Source organism: Cyclopterus lumpus, chromosome 8, assembly GCF_009769545.1.
Source record: "Cyclopterus lumpus isolate fCycLum1 chromosome 8, fCycLum1.pri, whole genome shotgun sequence".
Classification (NCBI taxonomy): Eukaryota; Metazoa; Chordata; class Actinopteri; order Perciformes; family Cyclopteridae; genus Cyclopterus; species Cyclopterus lumpus.
Genome location: NC_046973.1, coordinates 3,560,269 through 3,579,043, shown reverse-complemented (window position 1 = coordinate 3,579,043; position 18,775 = coordinate 3,560,269). Strand labels below are relative to the sequence as shown.

At 45.0% G+C, this 18,775-nt stretch overlaps 1 protein-coding gene across 1 annotated transcript in view; it reads left to right on the top strand.

Moving 5' to 3' along the window:
- Positions 1-18,775, top strand: part of grin2aa (glutamate receptor, ionotropic, N-methyl D-aspartate 2A, a) — a 105,675-nt gene that overhangs the window by 76,616 nt on the left and 10,284 nt on the right. The window contains 6 exon segments of the mRNA XM_034539358.1: positions 7,018-7,220; positions 10,806-10,977; positions 12,010-12,163; positions 12,793-12,918; positions 13,009-13,238; positions 17,632-17,792. Coding sequence (XP_034395249.1) covers positions 7,018-7,220; positions 10,806-10,977; positions 12,010-12,163; positions 12,793-12,918; positions 13,009-13,238; positions 17,632-17,792 — 1,046 coding nt within the window.

Here is an 18,775-nt window from a genome sequence, read left to right as displayed (position 1 = left end):
TATTTTTTTCTTTTTATATACTAACAAATAATGGCAGGGAAGTTTTGGTTGGCGGCTCCTCAAATTTCTTTTGGGAGTATTTGGACTCCATATATTCTAAAATCATGGTTACGGCCTTAGTTATTATTTTATATTATCCTGCAAACCATTCCTTATACAGGATATCTTGCATCATATCCGCCAATAACAGCACATCTGTAATAACCCGCATTGGCTCATAATATTGGCCTACTCAATGTATTGGCCCAGCTCTATTACAAATATATTTCCTTTTTGTTCTTCTCGATTACTGAAACTTCCTTTTCACCACAAACATAATAGAAGAAAAAAAACTGCAGTGAAGTGCACAAAGCAAAGCATTTATAAGAGCTGACCGGCGAGTTGAAACGCCGCCTCTGTGTCGTCGTAACAACGCGCGGCTGATCTACGAGCTCATTTACCCACAAGCCCACGGATTTATTTCCTTAATGTGAGGGAGCTCCTATCGAGAAAATGGCTTGAGTTTTCTCGCCGTTGTAATGGACTTTAAATGGCGCCCATGTATCTTTATACCTCCACCCGACTGCCTGGTGGAAGCTTACATTCGGAAGGGGGGGGGGGGGGGGGCTGAGAGGAAAAGTTTGAGAGAAGGATGTGAAAAGAGAAAGGGTGTGTGTTTATGTGTGTCCATCTTTTCATTCCTGCCATCTGCTTTTCTCCCACTGCCTCCTTCTCTCACAGCATGCTTGTCTCCTCAAATCCTCACCTTGGACCTCCTCTGGCTTCCTTGTCGCTCCCCCTTTCCTCCGTGTGTTTCCCCCTCCTTCATCTCTTCCCCCCTTTTCCTCCGTCCCCGGACCAGATTTGTCCGAGCTCTCCGTCCGTTAGCTGTGATTGCTGTTGTGGTCTCTGATCGCACCTCAAACCGCAGTTAATCAAAGCCTGAGAGCTCCGTTATTGGGGTGGCAAGGGGTCACTGCTCTCGCATGTGTGTGGGGCGTGTGTGTCTGTGTGTGTGTTTATTCTTTCACACTGGTTATTGACAAAAACACTTTTTGAGAGACTTGTACGTCGACCAATCTGCTTTTTATTCAGGTCACATCTGTGTGTGTGTGTGTGTGTGTGTGTGTACGTGTTACAGTATTCGGTTTAGTTTGCCGCAATCCGCACAGTCTCCACCCAATCTTTGAGACTAGCTTTTTCATATTTCATACTGACAAACACACACACACACACACACACACACGCACGCACGCACACACACACACACACACACACACACACACACACACACACACACACAAAAGACCCTTTGTTGGTGTGCTGAGGGGAGGTAGAGAGTGTTGTTGTAAACAGAGAGCCTGTGAAATTGATCAGTACCACTTGACAGTGGTGCAGAGAAAGAGACTGAAAGCGAGAGAGACACGGAGACCCAAAGTGGAAACATAATTGGGAGCTGCTCTCTTTTTCTCCCCCCTCCCTCCCTCATCCCTCCCTCCCTCTGGTGCAGCCGTCCCACCCATGCGCCAGAAATCAGCGGCGCACACACACACACACAAAGAGAGAGAGAGAGAGAGAGAGAGAGAGAGAGAGAGCGAGAGAGAGAGAGACTTCCATGATGATCAAGAGATAAAAATTCAGTAACATGCACTAAAATATGGATATGCACTAAAAATATAAAATGTGTCCCCTTGAGGCTCAGGAGGAGGAGACAGGGAGAGGAGAGAGAGAATGTGGAGAGAGAGCTATACCGAGATGAGCGAGCGATGGAGACAGATGGGCCGAGATAGCGAGAGCAAATGAGCATGAGAAAAAAGAGACACAAAGAGAGAGAGAGAGAGAGAGAGAGAGAGAGAGAGAGAGAGAGAGAGAGAGAGGGAGGGCGGGCCAGGTGGAACTGAGCCACCAGCTTGTGTATGTTTCCACCCACTACAGGTGTGTCGCTCTCAGGTTTTTCAGAGCATCAACACCTGCTGTTCCCTGCAACACACACACACACACACACACACACACACACACACACATTGGTTAGATGATATATTTTGGAAGCTTGAGGATGCTTTTTTGGCCTGGGATTATATAATCGCCGGTGAATTGTACTGTTTCATTCCAAAGAGCCGCAGACTGCAGCAAATCATGCGGGTGTATTTAACCGGATCAGAAGGCTGGATCCAGTGTGGCGTTATGGGGGCTAAATGCAGAATTAGGCTTTTTGTTATCTGGGGAGAGAAAAACGTGGCGTAACAACCAAACAGATGTAGCAGCAAGAAGGAAATGACGGAGGTGCATATTAAAGCTGTGTATTAATGTGTATAGACACAAATATGTCATTCCAATCCCTCCAGCATGTTGTACAGGCATATTCCTCACCAAATTACAGATTTGAACTTGTAATCCATAGGTATATCAGTCCCTAAGTGGTGATCACTTCTTTTATTTTCTACTGAAAAGCGTTATAATAGAATGCATCAAGTGTAGAAATTCACAAGTATACATTACTTGATGGAGCTTTTGGGAGTTTTCATTTGCATGACATCAGGAAGCGTATGTGTAAATGAGAATCAATGCCATTGCGGACTGGATGATGGATTTTCTTATTGCACTGAGAGCTGCCGTGTGGCAGTGTGTAGAGAGAAGTGTATTCACCGATCAGAACCAGGATTTTGTGTTTTATTCCCGCTGAGTACAATGGAGTGTGTAAATGACTTCAGGAGCTGCTGCAGTGTTAGCAGCCAGTTCACGAGATAATTATTACAGACAGCATGGGATTTGTGCTTCATGGAGAATCACAATACGGACGCAGACACACACAGAAAAATCCCAAGTGCATCCGCACGCACGCGCACGCACACTCACACGCACGGTGGTGTATCGCAACAAAGTAGAAATACTGTACTTAAGTAGTTTTTTGGGATATCTTTACTTTACTCTACTATGTATATTTCTGTTTGCTTTCACTTTTCACTACATTTTGCATAGAAAACTGATACTTTTTTACATTTCCCCTGAAACCTCCGTTACTCGCTACAAAATCAAATCTATCTTTTGAAAAGAAATGAATCGTGTGGTTTAGCTTTACACGGTGGCTAACGTTCGCTAGCTATCGTAAATCAGATGAGACGTTATTTTAGTAGACAGATCGTAATTGCGAGTTAGTGAGCGAGAGGAAGTGTTGACAGAGATTGTTGACTTGAGTCATCTTAGCTATAATCATTGCAAGCGCTAGTTGGCTAACGCTAGCTAACTTAATGTTAGCTATCATATTATGATGATAAGTTCATAGTAGATGCAGAAGAATACTTATGTATAATTTATTATGTGGGATGTCGTTGCTCCTGGATGGATCACAGCCAACCCAATTATTTTAAACACAACTCCTTGTCCTTGGTCATGGTGGCCACAGCACTCAAAAGAATGAACTTCATAATTCTCAAAATTCTGACCCTTTGCTTTTCATTAACAGCATTTACTTTTACTTTCAATACTTAAGAACATATAATATCAGAAAATTACTTTTGATACTTAAGTACAATAAATATCAGATGCTTTAAGACTTTTACTCCACTTTAGGGAGAGATGTCTAAATCCATGGATGTGTTTTTCTCTGTCGCTCTCCACTCTGTCATCACACACACACACACACACACACACACACACACACACACACACACACACAAACAGAGCGAGCGTAGGAGAGTGAGAGCAGAATCCATTTTCCCGACATCATTTTGTCTGACAGGAGTGACAGATACCGTTTTATGACTAAATGGGTTTCTCCACGCTATTAGGAACTCATTCTCCCATAATGCAACTTGCCCCATGCGATAACTCTCCCTATGCGACTGGCCCGGAGAAGGTGCTCACCCGCTGACCCTTGTTTTTTTCTTTATTCTTTTATCATTCTCTCTCACTTTTCCTTGCCTGCTTCTGGTTGATTGCAGCCCTAGAGTGTGTGTGCGTGTGTGTGTGTGTGTGTGTGTGCGTGTGTGTGTTTGTGTGTGTGTGTGTGTGTGTGTCTGTGTGTGTGGAGAAAAAGAGAATACAGTGTGAAATAGATGAAATAGAGACATGCAGGTGCAAAGAGCAAGGCCTTTGAAATTAGAGCTGACGAGGAAAGTATAGAGAACATCAAAAAGGAAATGCACCCTTCCCCGCCCCCCCTCCCCCACCCTGAAAAGATTATGAGAACCGCAGTTCTCCCGGGGCAGAGTGTCACCCCATCGCCTCTGAATGTGCTAAGGGGTGATGGCCCGATAGGATTGTTGCCATGGGATGTTATAATGCTGTAATCCCACAGGCCCTATCATCGTAACCTCCCACTGGCCCCGCTGTCACATTACACACACACACACACACACACACACACACACACACACACACACACATATACACACTCCTTTCTATGTAGTGTGTGTGTGTGTGTGTGTGTGTAATATCTGCTATTTCATACAGGGAGATTCAGCATTCTACGGCCTGGCCGGTCGATAAAGAGAAACCTCTCTGGGCATTAATTTATAACCCCTCTTTCTTTAATTAGAGAGAAGGAGAGACAGAGAAGAAGTGGGAAAGGAGGAGGAGGAGGAGGAGGAGGAGGAGGAGGAGGAGGAGGAGGAGGAGGAGGAGGAGGAGGACAGGCTATCACGAGAGCTGCTGAAGTCAGCTTATTCTTCTCCTCCTCCTTTTCTTTTCCCTTCTTTTTTTTTCAACTGTCTTCTGAGTGGAACTTTAATCTCTCCGTCGAGTTTATTGATTTATCCAACCAAATTAGGCTCCTCAAAGTTTATATTATTGATTGACTGGGTCAATGGGACTTGAGTTGGATGTCTGTTTTCAGGTTTATGTATACTGCTACTTAAAGAGGCTACATGTAGTAACAAAGATAATGTTGGGATCAGCATGTGCACTTTGCATCATATTAAATCATTAAAGGTGGGCGTATCATGGTCGTTTAAAGGGTCATAATTGCATTTGACATGCTTTAATGTTAGAAAAACACATCATTTTTCTTATGCTGTCTGTCTAAATATAACTGTGTGAAACGGCGCCTGTCCCTTTAAGGCCCCTTCACCAACTAAATCCCATTGGCTTGCAAGATGGTGTTGGTATATTCTAATGAGCCAACATGTGACAAAGGGAATGGGAGTCACATGTGTTCTGATCCCAAAAAATACTTCACATTTTTATATTTAAATTCAAAGAAAAGAACTGAAAAAAAAATGAAGCTAAAAGTGTTTTTTTCCTCCACTTTAACAAGAAAACTTTGACATAATGACTCATAGTCAAAACCCCCCGTAGAGAGTCTATCAGCAAAGCACACACTGCTGGTAACTGCTGCTTTAGGGTCTTACTGAGACCAGAAAATGACTCCAAAATGCGTGTACAATCGTTTTGAACCCACTCTTCTTTTTGTATTTTTTCTTTTCCCCTCTGACTCATCTTCATTTTGTTTTTTTTATTACAGAATCCCTTCTTATTGAATCCTATCTCACTGATTATGCACGAATTCCCCCTCACTTCTACATGACCAATCCCATTTTCCTACTATACCTCCCCACCCCTTTAACACACACACACACACACACACACACACACACACACACACACACACACACACACACACACACACACACACACACACTCACTCACTCACTCACTCAATGCAAAACATCTGGGGTAAGACAGATAGACAAATGTGTCCGTTCCCTTGAGAGTGAAGGTGACACACAAGAAACAGCGCACATGCCACCTCAGCATACCGTCCTGCCAAACACCCCCACACACACACCCCCCCACACACACACACCTAGAGATGTAGCTGACAGCAGAGTGAGCTGTTGACAGCGGTGCCGACTCAGAGTGGAGAACAGACTCTAATCCCTGTCAGAGGATAGAAAACCACTCAAAGCAAAACAATTAAAATGCTAATTTCACTTCCTCCTCTCTGCTCGCCTGTTAATGACTTAGCCAGGCACGCAGGCTGAGCATCAACGCGTGCGTGTGTGTGTGTGAGTGTGTGTAAAACCCCTGTCCGATAGCACTGCAGGGTCAAAGGGGTGACCGGCTAGCAGAGCTATAGTATCACATTATCTGTATTGTGTGTGACTGGGACTGTTTTCTTAATATATTCTATTTTGTTCACGCACACGATACACACATGTTCAGCATCTCAGCCCGCCTCCATCTCTTCCAACCGCCTCGCTCGTCGACGCATTTACGTCGTCGTGCGCTGAGGAGGCAACGACGAAGAAGAAGAAGAAGAAGAAGAAGAAGAAGAAGAAAGAGGGACTTTTGTAATCAAGGGAAAGAGTGAGAGAGAGCGTTTTGCCAATTTTCTGGCTCCTGTGACATTAATAAATAAGAGTCGAGCAAAAGCCTTTCCTCCACATAAAAACATGCATGAAGACCACACACACACACACACACACACACGCACACACACACACACACAGACACACACAGGTGTAGGCGCATTCACCTCTGAAATTGTTATGAATTATTGACCCAGCGGTATCACACTTCCATACTCCCGCCCTCTTTGTCATCTGTGTTTGCATTCATAGCCACACTGTATAGACCCCCCCCCCCCCCCCATGTATTATGGTCTATGTGCTGATTTGAATGTTTTTGTGCCAACATAACAAAGGAAATGTTAACGTGTGTCTACATTTGTAATCCTTCTCCACTTCCTGTCTGCTTTGAGTTATTGGGCAACAGATTACAGCAGTTAGGAACACTACCAGGTAAAGAAAGGTAACACACTGCATTTCCTCCTGCCATGTTATGATCACTGACCGGTGGACGCCATTTTTCCCCACCACTTCCACTTCCACTTCCTGTCTGCTTGTAACCAACAGACTGTCTTTTTAAATGTGAGGTCATGGGCCTAAACCCAACCTCCTCACTGATCATTACGTATTGGATCCCCACAAATGTAAGTTCAGCTAATCTAGTGTTCTTTTTGAAGTGACTTCCCAACCGTGTTGAGCTCTACTCATTCATCACCCACATCTGTCTCATCCGCCTCTCCATCCTTGCCAGATGGGGAAGCTGGACAACCGCAGCCTGACACTGAAGTACCCGGTGTGGCCGCGCTTCAACTCCGACGGCGACGCCGAGATGGACGACAACCACCTGTCCATCGTCACGCTGGAGGAGAAGCCTTTCGTCATCGTGGAGGACGTGGAGAGGCTCACGGGCACCTGCATGAGGAACTCCGTGCCCTGCAGGAAGCACATCAAAGAGTGAGTTCTGCGGGACGCAAACCGCTTTATGGTAACGATATGAAAAATGATAACCTGCCATGTCATCGTCTTTGATCATGAAGCTTCACCTCAGCTGTGGAGCGCGCGAGAGGGATTTAAGTTGCAACCTTTTGTATTTTGGGTCGTCGGGGAGGTGGCAAAGATGACATCATCCGTGTTGCATTCCCTTCCTCTCTGCGTCGCTCTCCTTCTCTCTCTGCTTCTCTCTCACGAACACGGGGAAGAGGTACAGTGTGTGCGATCTATGCAGCAGCCCCCCCCCCCCCCCCCGACCCCCTGAAAATGGAGGCGACTGCTGAAGTCAGCGATTTACTTCCTTCCTTACCAATTTTCTCTTTAATGCCCAAACGCTGCTGGCCCCCTTTGCTATATTGTGTTCCTGAAGCACACAGGGAGAGTGGCTTAGTGTGTGTGTGTGTGTGTGTGTGTCTCACTGAGGGGTTTGAGTGCTGCTGAATCAAAGCATGTAATTGGTTTGTAGATAATTTAATATTATTTCTCTCTTCTGGAACACACACACACACACACACACAGTTACAGTAACATTGTACTACACACTTTGTGTCAATCTCACCATTGCAAACATGCATGCATACAAAGTTACTGACGATAACTACTATTCAAGCACACACACACACACACACACACACACACACACACACACACACACACACACACACACACAGATCTGATTAAGCGGTAATAGAGTCCCAAGGAAGAGGCCAACAGAGATTTTCATCTAGAATGACTGTGAAGTAGGGCGGAGGATAAAGCATCTCCAAGGAAGAACACACACACACATACACACGCGCGCACACACACACGCGCACACACACGCGCACACACACACGCGCACACACACACGCGCACACACACACGCGCACACACGCGTTCCGTTGCCACATTTCCACTCACTCACAGGCCAATGCATCCGGGCTCGTTTCCTCCCTCCCACAGCGCAATTCCCTCTCAAGCATCCGCGGTGTCCATTTGGAGAAAAGAGGGCGAGGAGGGAGGAGAGAGGCAGAGGGAGAGAGGAGTCGTGGCGGGGTCGGATCGGGGGTGGAGGTCTGGGGGGGGACTAGCCATGCATGCGGAAACCACAAAGTCACTCATCCAGGCTTTAAGCCTGAGAACAAGCCAGACTCGCACTGAACACACACATACCCGAAGCGGCCCTCCCTGGAGACCCTCCCCCCCCCCCCCCCCCCCCCCCGCCCGGGGCCCTGTAGCGTTTCTATATCAAGTCGACTTCACAAACAGCTTCCATAACATCACATGCTCTCGCTGTACTGCGCCCGGCCTAAATGGGAACGCCGTGTTCGTGGATGCAGCTATTACAGTTCTGGCCTACATGGCCCCCGCTCTGTCACCGGCCCCCACCAGCTGAACCTGCCAGAAACTTGACTCAGTTGTCCTCGTTTCGATTATTATTATTATTATTATTATTATTATTATTATTATTATTATTATCGTCAGATCCTGCATGAGTCCCCCCCCCCCTGTCCCACATTCCTGTTATCACTTCAACATCAGTACAGTACATGAGCCTGAAGCAGCCATGTTCGCGGGTTGTCATGACAGCAACTTAGGGGATGTTTTCCCCTTTTGTTCCCGTGTAGAAAGGACTCGTTGAACTTATTGAATGCTTTTTAAAAAAGTCACACATCTGCCGTGCATGCTGGCACACAATCCACCATTTAATTTTATTTGTTCGTTCTCTGTGAGATTCACCCATTCCACGATGTCTTACTGGATTGTGTTCCATAACTTTAAAAGGACAAAAAGGACAAAACGTCTTCATTTGGAGCTTCATTGGATCAATATAGCTTCTCTGGCGGTGGATTAGTCCAATTTGTTGTTAACACATGGTGTGTTTTAAAGGGGCTTAGATGTAAATTAGCTTCTTTTCATTCAGCTAATTTCATTTCAACAGCTGCGATAGATAATATCTAGTTCATGGCTGTGGAGAATCAGCCCGGGAGATTGCGCAACATCTCCACGGAAAGTAATTCACAACTTGTTTCTCTCCAGTGTGTGAAACTGTTGATACATAACGAGTCCTCTTCCGTCTTCCACTCGGGGTGACATTTGTTTGACAGGTCGATGGCGACTAGTGAGTTTGCACTAAGGTCTAGAAAAAAGAGGTTTTTTTCTAGACGCTACAGAATCGCTCCAAAGCGACAGAGTTTCAGCTCTGAAGGACGCGGCGGCGTCACGGCCGGGTGTGTTTTTATTTATTATTCCGTTTCTCCCTCTCCATCAAGCTTCTGTCCAGGTTGCCGTTGAACTAAAGGACAAGGTTATCTTCTCCTAGTTAGCACACATCTAAAAGTTAAATGAGAGTCCCAGGTGGCTGAAGGAAAAAATAAATAAAAGAGTTGACGGGCACTCCTGTGTGTGTGTGTGTGTGTGAGTGTGTGTGAGTGTGTGTGTGTGTGTGTGTGTGTGTGTGTGTGTCTGAACTCTCCTGCTCTCAAATTCATATACACAGATGGCACGAGGCTTGCAGATGCAGCGCCGTCCTAAAAAAAAAAATCCTTCTCCAGAGACGGAAGAAGGAGAAGGAGAAGGAGAGGAGGGGGAGGGGGAGAGGAGAGGAGAAGGAGGAGGAGAAGGAGAAGGAGATGGAGAAGGAGAAGGAGAGGAGATGGAGAAGGAGAAGGAGAGGAGGGGGAGGGGGAGAGGAGAAGGAGAAGGAGAAGGAGAAGGAGAAGGAGAAGGAGATGGAGAAGTAGAAGTAGAAGGAGAGGAGATGGAGAAGTAGAAGGAGAGGAGATGGAGAAGTAGAAGGAGAAGGAGATGGAGATGGAGAAATAGAAGGAGAGGAGATGGAGAAGTAGAAAGACAGGAGGGGGAGGAGGAGAGGAGAGGAGAGGAGAAGGAGGAGAAGGAGAAGGAGAAGGAGAAGGAGAAGGAGATGGAGAAGTAGAAGGAGAGGAGATGGAGATGGAGAAGTAGAAGGAGAGGAGAGGAGAGTAGAGGAGAAGGAGAGGAGAGGACTGGGACAAGGATAAGGAGAAGGAGAGGAGAGGAGAAGGAGAGGAGAGTAGAGGAGAAGGAGAGGAGAGGACAGGGACAAGGATAAGGAGAAGGAGAGCAGAGGAGAAGGAGAGGAAGGGGAGGGGGAGAGGAGAGGAGATGAGAAGTAGAAGGAGAGGAGAGGAGGAGGAGAGGAGAGGGGAGGAGAGGAGAGAAGGAGGAGAGGAGAGAAGGAGGAGATGAGGAGGAGAAGGAGAGGGTAGGAGAGGAGAGGAGAGGGGGGAGAGGAGAGGAGGAGGAGATGGGGAGGAGAGGAGAGGAGGAGGAGAGGAGAGGAGAGGGGGAAGAGCAGCATATTTTTCAAGTCTTCCGACGTCGCTCCCGAATAGGACGACCTGAACTTAAAGGTCAAAAGGTCCCGGGCCGACGTCTGCTCATCGCTGCGTTCGTATACATTTCAAAGTGTGCGGACGTGTAAATAACATCTGAAATCCGCCAAAAAAGCCGAACACGCCGATCTTCTCTCCTGCTTTGAGTCCCAGACACTAACCAGGTGTGCGCTCTCTGTTTGTGCGTCCGCAGCAACACGACCGAGGCTGGCGGGACATACATCAAGAAGTGCTGCAAAGGCTTCTGCATCGACATTCTGAAAAAGATCGCCGTGTATGTGAAGTTCACCTATGACCTGTACCTGGTAACCAATGGCAAGCATGGCAAGAAAATCAACAACGTCTGGAATGGGATGGTGGGAGAAGTAAGAGAAACCTGTGTGTGTGTGTGTGTGATGTATAAGAGTGTTTATTGATCAGTATTCCCTTTTAGTTTGTAGCACATCTGAAACGTACGCCTAGGCTGGGAGGAAATTAGGATATTCCGGTTTATTGCTGTATATTTTTTATATATTCTTCCCCAAATAGCTTTTAGTTGTTGACTTTGCAAAAACTTTTCCCAGGGTTTTTATTTGCTCTTATAGCTATGATGCTTTGGCACTATCTGTAAATGTTAAAGGAGGTAAACACATCAGAAAAAAGCCTTTCGCACATTTTTTAACACCAGCTTTAACTAGAAGGTAAAGTCCCAGAGTTCCTGCTAGGACTGTAATATTTATTTAATATGTATTTTTACCTCAAAGCAGACATTTTCACATACTTGCATCTGACTTTCATCTTATTGAGCAGTATTGATTAAGATTTGGGGTGCAGTCAATATATATTTCATATTAGGTTTGGCCCGATTTTGAATTTCCACTACTCACATACTGACTCAGGAAAAAATAATGATGGATGAAATGATCGTCCAAAAAATAAGCCGAAGAGCAAGGGACGCACGTAGATATGAATATCTATGGACTGAAGACGCATATGTTGGAATAAACCCATAAGATTGAGGCTTGATTGCTTAATCTACAAGACTGGTCTGGGATCTGCACATACAGCGTCATGGATAAAGTGTAGTTTCAGGGGCCCTTTTGTGTATTTATGAAAGTGTGTTGATGATATGATTGCTTCATATTAACCATTCGATGCAACAACGATTAAACGTTCCTTCTTCTTCCTCTTCCTTCCTCCATCTCCTTCTTTCTCCTCTTTGTCTTCCTCTCCTCCATCCTTATTTCCTTACAATCTCACCCCACACCCTTTCCCCCTGCATATCTATCTCCTCCTCCCTAACAACCGTCTCCCTGTCCTCACTCCTCTCTCCTCCTCCTCCGTCCCTCATCGCTCATTCTCCTCGTCCGTCTTATTCCTCCCTCACCCCTCCGTCCCTCCCCCTCTCTCCCCCGAAGGTGGTCTATAAGAAAGCCGTCATGGCCGTCGGATCTCTGACGATCAATGAGGAGCGTTCTGAGGTCATCGATTTCTCCGTCCCATTCGTGGAAACCGGGATCAGCGTCATGGTCTCCCGTAGCAACGGAACGGTCTCCCCGTCAGCCTTTCTCGGTAACTGTCAACCAGCGTAACTCTCGCTTTGTAGTCGGACTCGGGAGAGAGGGGGAGAGTTTGATCCGCCCTGTTTGGTGTGCGAGTGTGTGTGTGTGTGTGTGTGTGTGTGTTCCCTGAGATACAGAGCTGACAACACAATCCAGCTCTGTTACGCAAGCTGTCAATACTCGCTCTTTCATCAGAGGGCTTTAGCTCGGCTCGACTCCCACTTACCTGAGAGGGAGTTAAGCGCAGGATTCTAACTTGAGTGGCCGTGGATATCCCCACGGTTACGGCTGCTCAGGCACGTTCATCACACACACACACACACACACACACACACACACACACACACACTGACATGTGTGCGGCATGCAGTTACCGCTGCGAAGACGGCAATTAGCAGGAATACTCCATAATGGCCGCTCGCCAGCGCACGGTGGCGGGTGCCAGCGGCGCTCTCCCCCGTACGCTTAATCTCTGAGAGGGAGGACAGGAGTGCTGACACCAGGGCTGTACTCACACTGTGTCAAATAGGAGGTGTGTGCGTGTGTGTGTGTTGGAGAGGTGGGGTGGGAGGCATGCGGGAGTCAGCCAACATGTGTTAATACTTAATCTCTGTCTCTCCCTCTCTCTCTCTCTCTCAGAGCCATTCAGTGCATCAGTGTGGGTGATGATGTTTGTGATGCTCCTACTGGTGACTGCAATGGCCGTCTTCATGTTTGAGTACATCAGTCCTCTTGGCTTCAACAGAAACCTGGCACAAGGAAGAGGTCAGCATGAATATGATCACACACGCCCGCGCCCGCGCCCGCACACACTCCTCTTTAACCCGTCCCTCTGTGCGCTCCCCCCCCCCTCAGACCCCCACGGCCCTTCCTTCACCATGGGCAAGGCCGTGTGGCTGCTGTGGGGTCTGGTCTTCAACAACTCGGTGCCGGTGCAGAACCCGAAAGGAACCACCAGTAAGTTCATCGTGTCCGTGTGGGCCTTCTTCGCTGTCATCTTCCTGGCCTCCTACACCGCCAACCTGGCTGCCTTCATGATCCAGGAGGAGTTTGTGGACCAGGTCACCGGGCTTTCCGACAACAAGGTGACGGGCGGCAGATGTCGTTTTGTTACGTCGCATATTTATTGGGTTAATATAAAAATGTCCAGATACCCCTTAGTCAGGTAACACAACAACCTTTTGTTTATATATATATATATATATATATATATATATATATATATATATATATATATATATATATATATATATATATGATTCTCTTGAGGTCCATTTTACCATTTTTTTATGCAATTGAGTGGTATACTGACAAAGGAAAGGCCCAGAGGCCCACACCAAAAATATTAAAAAACTATATTTTCATGGATAAGGAAGCCTAACAAGGTAACCAAGAGATGAGAAACAAATTGGAGGCTAGATAATTGTTTTTAGTGTATTTTACAGCTGATTTAAGACATATCATTAACATAAGAGATGGTAACAGAAAGCTAACACAGGAGGAAGGTTAATGACTATTTTAGAAAGAGATATTTAGATCAATAATCCAAATATCTTCCAGGAGCATCGGCATTGCTTTGTAAAGGGATTAAACACGGGCACCACTGTGGTAATAATACACAGAATATATAGATAAGAAAGGGAAGATAATACAAGTGGAAAAGGAGGACAGGGTGAAAGATTAAAGCATAAAGGTCAAATGGAGAGAAATAGAACAGAAAAGGAAGACAAAAGGGGGGAGAGTTGCTGATGTGTGGGGGAGATGCGTTTGAGACTGGTGTGGAGGGTTTTTGACAACATACAGAGGGGTGGGTGGGGGGGGGGGTGATGGATTAAGGGGTGCAGCGACTGGCAGGAAGGTGACTGAGGGATAGCGAGAGCCGAGAGGCCAATACACACAAGATGGTGCAAAGACAACGGGCGGACAGATATGGGCCAAGTTGACGGCTGTGGACGGGAGAAAGGAATTTGGGGGGTGGGGGTCAGGGAAGAAAGGAACCAGACAAAAGAAAGGGGTAAATGGCCATTCAGAGGGAGGCTGGACATTGAGCCATCATGTGACCAACGATAAACGATGAAGGTTAGATTGCATCGACGACGTACGAGTGGGAAATTCAACTTTTGTGTGCCGCATGTTGGAGATTTCAGTGAATATGTGAATATGTGGTTTTCCTCAAATGATACGCTCCTGATAAATACGACACAGAGCAGCTTCCCCCCTCCTCAGGCGCTCTGAAATGATCAGAGGTCCGATAACCTTTGTTTTACTTTGCCCATAACATCGTCCATTGAAGGCCAGGCTCCTCAGGCTGTTTAATAAAGAGTGCGTTATGAATGCAGAGTGAGTATTTCATGTGGACAGTGGACTTGTAGGATTTAGATATTACATGTGCAAAACAAATGTTTTAAAGACTATGAACAAAGACATTTTTGACCATTTCTCATACGCACAATGAAGCATTTAGACCATAATTCATATCCGAACAATGAAATGCTGCTTGTCGAGGCACCAGAATCACTTAATTTTCTTCTATCTGCAGTGTGATTGATGCGTTTAAATTACGTGACACACACACACACACACACATACACACACACACACACACACACACACACACACACACACGTGTTGAAGAACCCATTGTTGCCACACAGCTCTTAAAACCAGGGAGCAGTTTCAAAGTTTTGTGGAGAGAAAGAAATGAAACTAGAGCGAGAGAAAAGTTGTGTGGTAAACTGTCTTCAGGATGAGTGACAGGGGAACACTTTACAGTGATGACACAACAATGCTGCTTAGCACCGAAAGAACACAAAGAAAAACACACACTCAGGACTTTTAGAGAGAGACGGAGCACATCTGAGATAAACACAAAATAAAATACGATAGCAAACAGGAGCGCTGAGAGATCTCAAGACTGCAGGACACACACACACACACACACACACACACACAGACAAACACACAGTTATGGACACACACTTTAAAGGGAGTCCTTTGCTCATATAACAAGAGAGCAAGAGAGCGAGTGGAACGGGAGAGTCGGATGAGCTCAGGTGAATAAACACAAGAGCTGTCAATCATTTAGAAATTAATACAAATATCTAGAGAAGATATTTCTGGACGTGCAGGTGAGTGAAACGCAGGTCCTCTGCTCTTTCTTCATGTCCTCTTTGTGTCTGCGTCTAGCTCTCATTAGCAGCAGCTGGTGTCATTCACCAGAAGCTGTCTGTCACCTGTTGACATGTGGTGGTAGGACAAGGCCCCGGTTTGTATTGAACACCTTTATATATCTATATCTATATGCCATATGCCGATCTCTCCATCGGTTGCTCCTCAACCCCGATCCATTCAAATGTTTCATGCAATCAATTTGTTTCCGAATGACTTCAGATCATTATTTGCTTTTTTATTCAGTTTCACAGTTGGTGCTTTTTCAAATGGTAACTTTAAATGCTCATTTATTAAGTTCATGTGTGCCACGAGTCCCACAGATGATCAGACGCACATTCACTCACGCGGTCTTGTCTGTTTTTGTTTTTGCATCAATATGCAAATTAAGTGTAACTTCTTCCCGAAGAAAATTAGGATTTGCTTTATTTCAGAAGACATTTATTACATAGTTACATGTTTTGAGAAGAAATAGGTTAACACTTTGTTATTATTACTGTATTCTATCTATAATATATATATATAAACATATAATATATAAACAAAAAATAAATATATATATACGTATATAAATAAATATATATATATATATATATATATATGTATATATAAATATATAAACCAAACAAAAAAATCCAAATTGTATATATATATATATATATATATATATATATATATATATATAAACAATAGGAAGGACCGCGTGAGGAGAGAGCGGCTCCTGAGGGGCTATCGCTCATGACGCTGACAAACACACTGCAAGACATCACCACTAACACACACACACACACACACACACACATGCGCGCACACCCACGCGCGCACACACACACACACACACACACACACACACACACACACACACACACAGCGTATTTATCACCCTGACCTGATTACGCAATAGTTATGCACATGTGTGCCGTCAGATACAGTACGCATATCTATTTAGATATGTATAACGTAGATACATGAAACGAGTTCACATAAACAATTCAACAACAAGACGCACAATTCCAATTACGTGCTGATAAAATGAGTGTGTGTGTGGAGCAAAAACCATAGATAACGGTCCACATGGCAGATATATCAGATTGTTGTGGGTAATTGTTTTGACAAAATGTGGCGGAACCAGTACTATGTGCACACACACACACACGCACACACACACACACACACACACACACACACACACACACACACACACACACACACACACACACACACACAATTAAAGTGGAGCTTGTGATACAGTCTTCTAAGTGATGGTTTTGACAATGAGGGCAGATTGTTACTACCAAACCCTACTGAAGCAGATCAATGAAATAAAAAGATGACATAAAGACGGACCCGTGAGGGGAGTTAGAAAGGAACCTGTGACGAGCAGAGCAAAAAGATGCTAACAGTGAAATATAAGTATGATTTATACCTAGATTAAGTTAAATTGATTATTTTTGGCAACTCAAGAAATGAAAACGTTGGTTTTGGCGAATGAATGCGACACCTTGAGTTTGTACTTATCGGACTAAACCTTCCATTTTAAATGTGTTCTTATGCCATTTTTTTTAAAAACGTCATGATTACATAAATTCTCAAATTGTGGAAAAGTTAACCGTAGTAAACAAAGGAAATAGTATCTTATGAGTGGCTCTTAGAAATAAAGAACCAGGTGTCTACCTGTCTCACAAAGAGCCTTTATTAATAAAACAAAATCCCACACTTCATATGTGGACAGTCGTTCACCGTAACTTTTGTGGGAATAAAACAGCATCTTTTCAGACTGAACTGTAACTACCGCGTCACATTGTGAGAGACTCCTCGCCGATTATGAGAGAATCATAAAGTCTGAACTAACTAAAAAAATTAATAAATACATCGCGCCCAAAGAGAACACACACATTGCAGCGTTACAGAGCTGTCATTCATTCGTCATTCAGTCGTCACTACCGCATTGCATTGTGGGCTATAAATGTCGGTGCAGTGACATGCACTTTATACTGTTGGTTTCATACTAATATTTAAGATGCACAAAAAAACTATGTATGTTAATATGGAAGTTTTGAAATCAACTGCTTACGTCAAAACAGGGTTCTTTAGAAGCAGAGGGTTCTGGGTAGAACCTCAGCCCTTTCAAGAGGAACCCTTCTATCGCGCTCGCAGCCACCCACACATTCACACACTTAAAAAATCACACAACACAACACACACACACACACACACACACACACCGCTTCTCTCTGCATCAACGTTTAATTGACCCCCCCCCCCCCGTCTATGATTCCTCTCTCCTTATTTCCTTTCCTCCGTCCACAGTTTCAGAACCCGTACGCGTACTCGCCCCCGTTCCGCTTCGGGACGGTTCCGAACGGATCCACGGAGAGGAACATCAGGAAGAACTACCCCGCTATGCACCAGTACATGGTAAAATATCATCAAGGTGGAGTCCAGGACGCACTTGTCAGCCTCAAAACGGGGTAAGGGAACACTGTCAGCGCATTCCTAAACTGATCCGTGGTCAGATGCTATGTGTGTGTGTGTGTCATCTACAGATAGATATACATGTGTAATTGAGTGTGTGTTTTCTGTGTGTGTGTGACAGCTCCTCTGAGACTGGGGATGAATGGGCTTCCTCATTGGGAACGGCAGGAGCTATTTTTTAGAACCGGTTCTCCACAAAGGGACCCGGTGGTGGTGTGTTATGGAAGTACATTGATGGGCGAAGAAAAATTAAATTTGAGAGAGCACAAAACAAAATTTAAGCGCTACTTAGTCTGCAAGTCGAGTGTTGACAGCGCACGGGGGTCACCTTTGTAGGAGCAGGGTAAGATTTGTGTATGAATAGGCCGAAATAACAAAAATCTAATAATTTTAATTAATTTCATTAATTGGCAAGTGACCTAGTTATGTTAGAGTCTGATTAATTAAAGGAGCTCGACAGCTACCACGAGCTATACAGCTTTTATTTCCAGCATATTTTCTTATTTTTCTGCGTAATTCTGAGAAAAAAAGAATTCTTCTGAACGAGAATTTCTACATTTTGACATTTGATGCGAATAAATAGGCAGATAGCCAGAATCTAAAGCGCAGATCGACGAGCCCTCAATAATTTGGATTTGTAGGCTCTGTCTTTTTAAAAATATTTGTGCAGACACTTGACCTCTTGCGCGACCTCTCGCCATCCAAAGTGGTCGCCAAGCTGCCGAAAAAACGTGCATGGAAACAAATCTTATTCAGCTCTTACAAACATGTGCTTGTGCTCTCTCAAATGTTGACTTGCAGGCTGAGTAGCGCCAATAATTCTATGTTGTGATCCTTTCGATCTTTTGACGTTAATATACTTCCATAATAGATCCGTAAGGAAGGAGGGATGGGGGGGCGGGGGGCAGATTGAAATAGTGGAACCATTTGGGGTTGAATGGATAGAAAAGTTGAGGTCAAAGCAGTGTGAAGGAAAGGG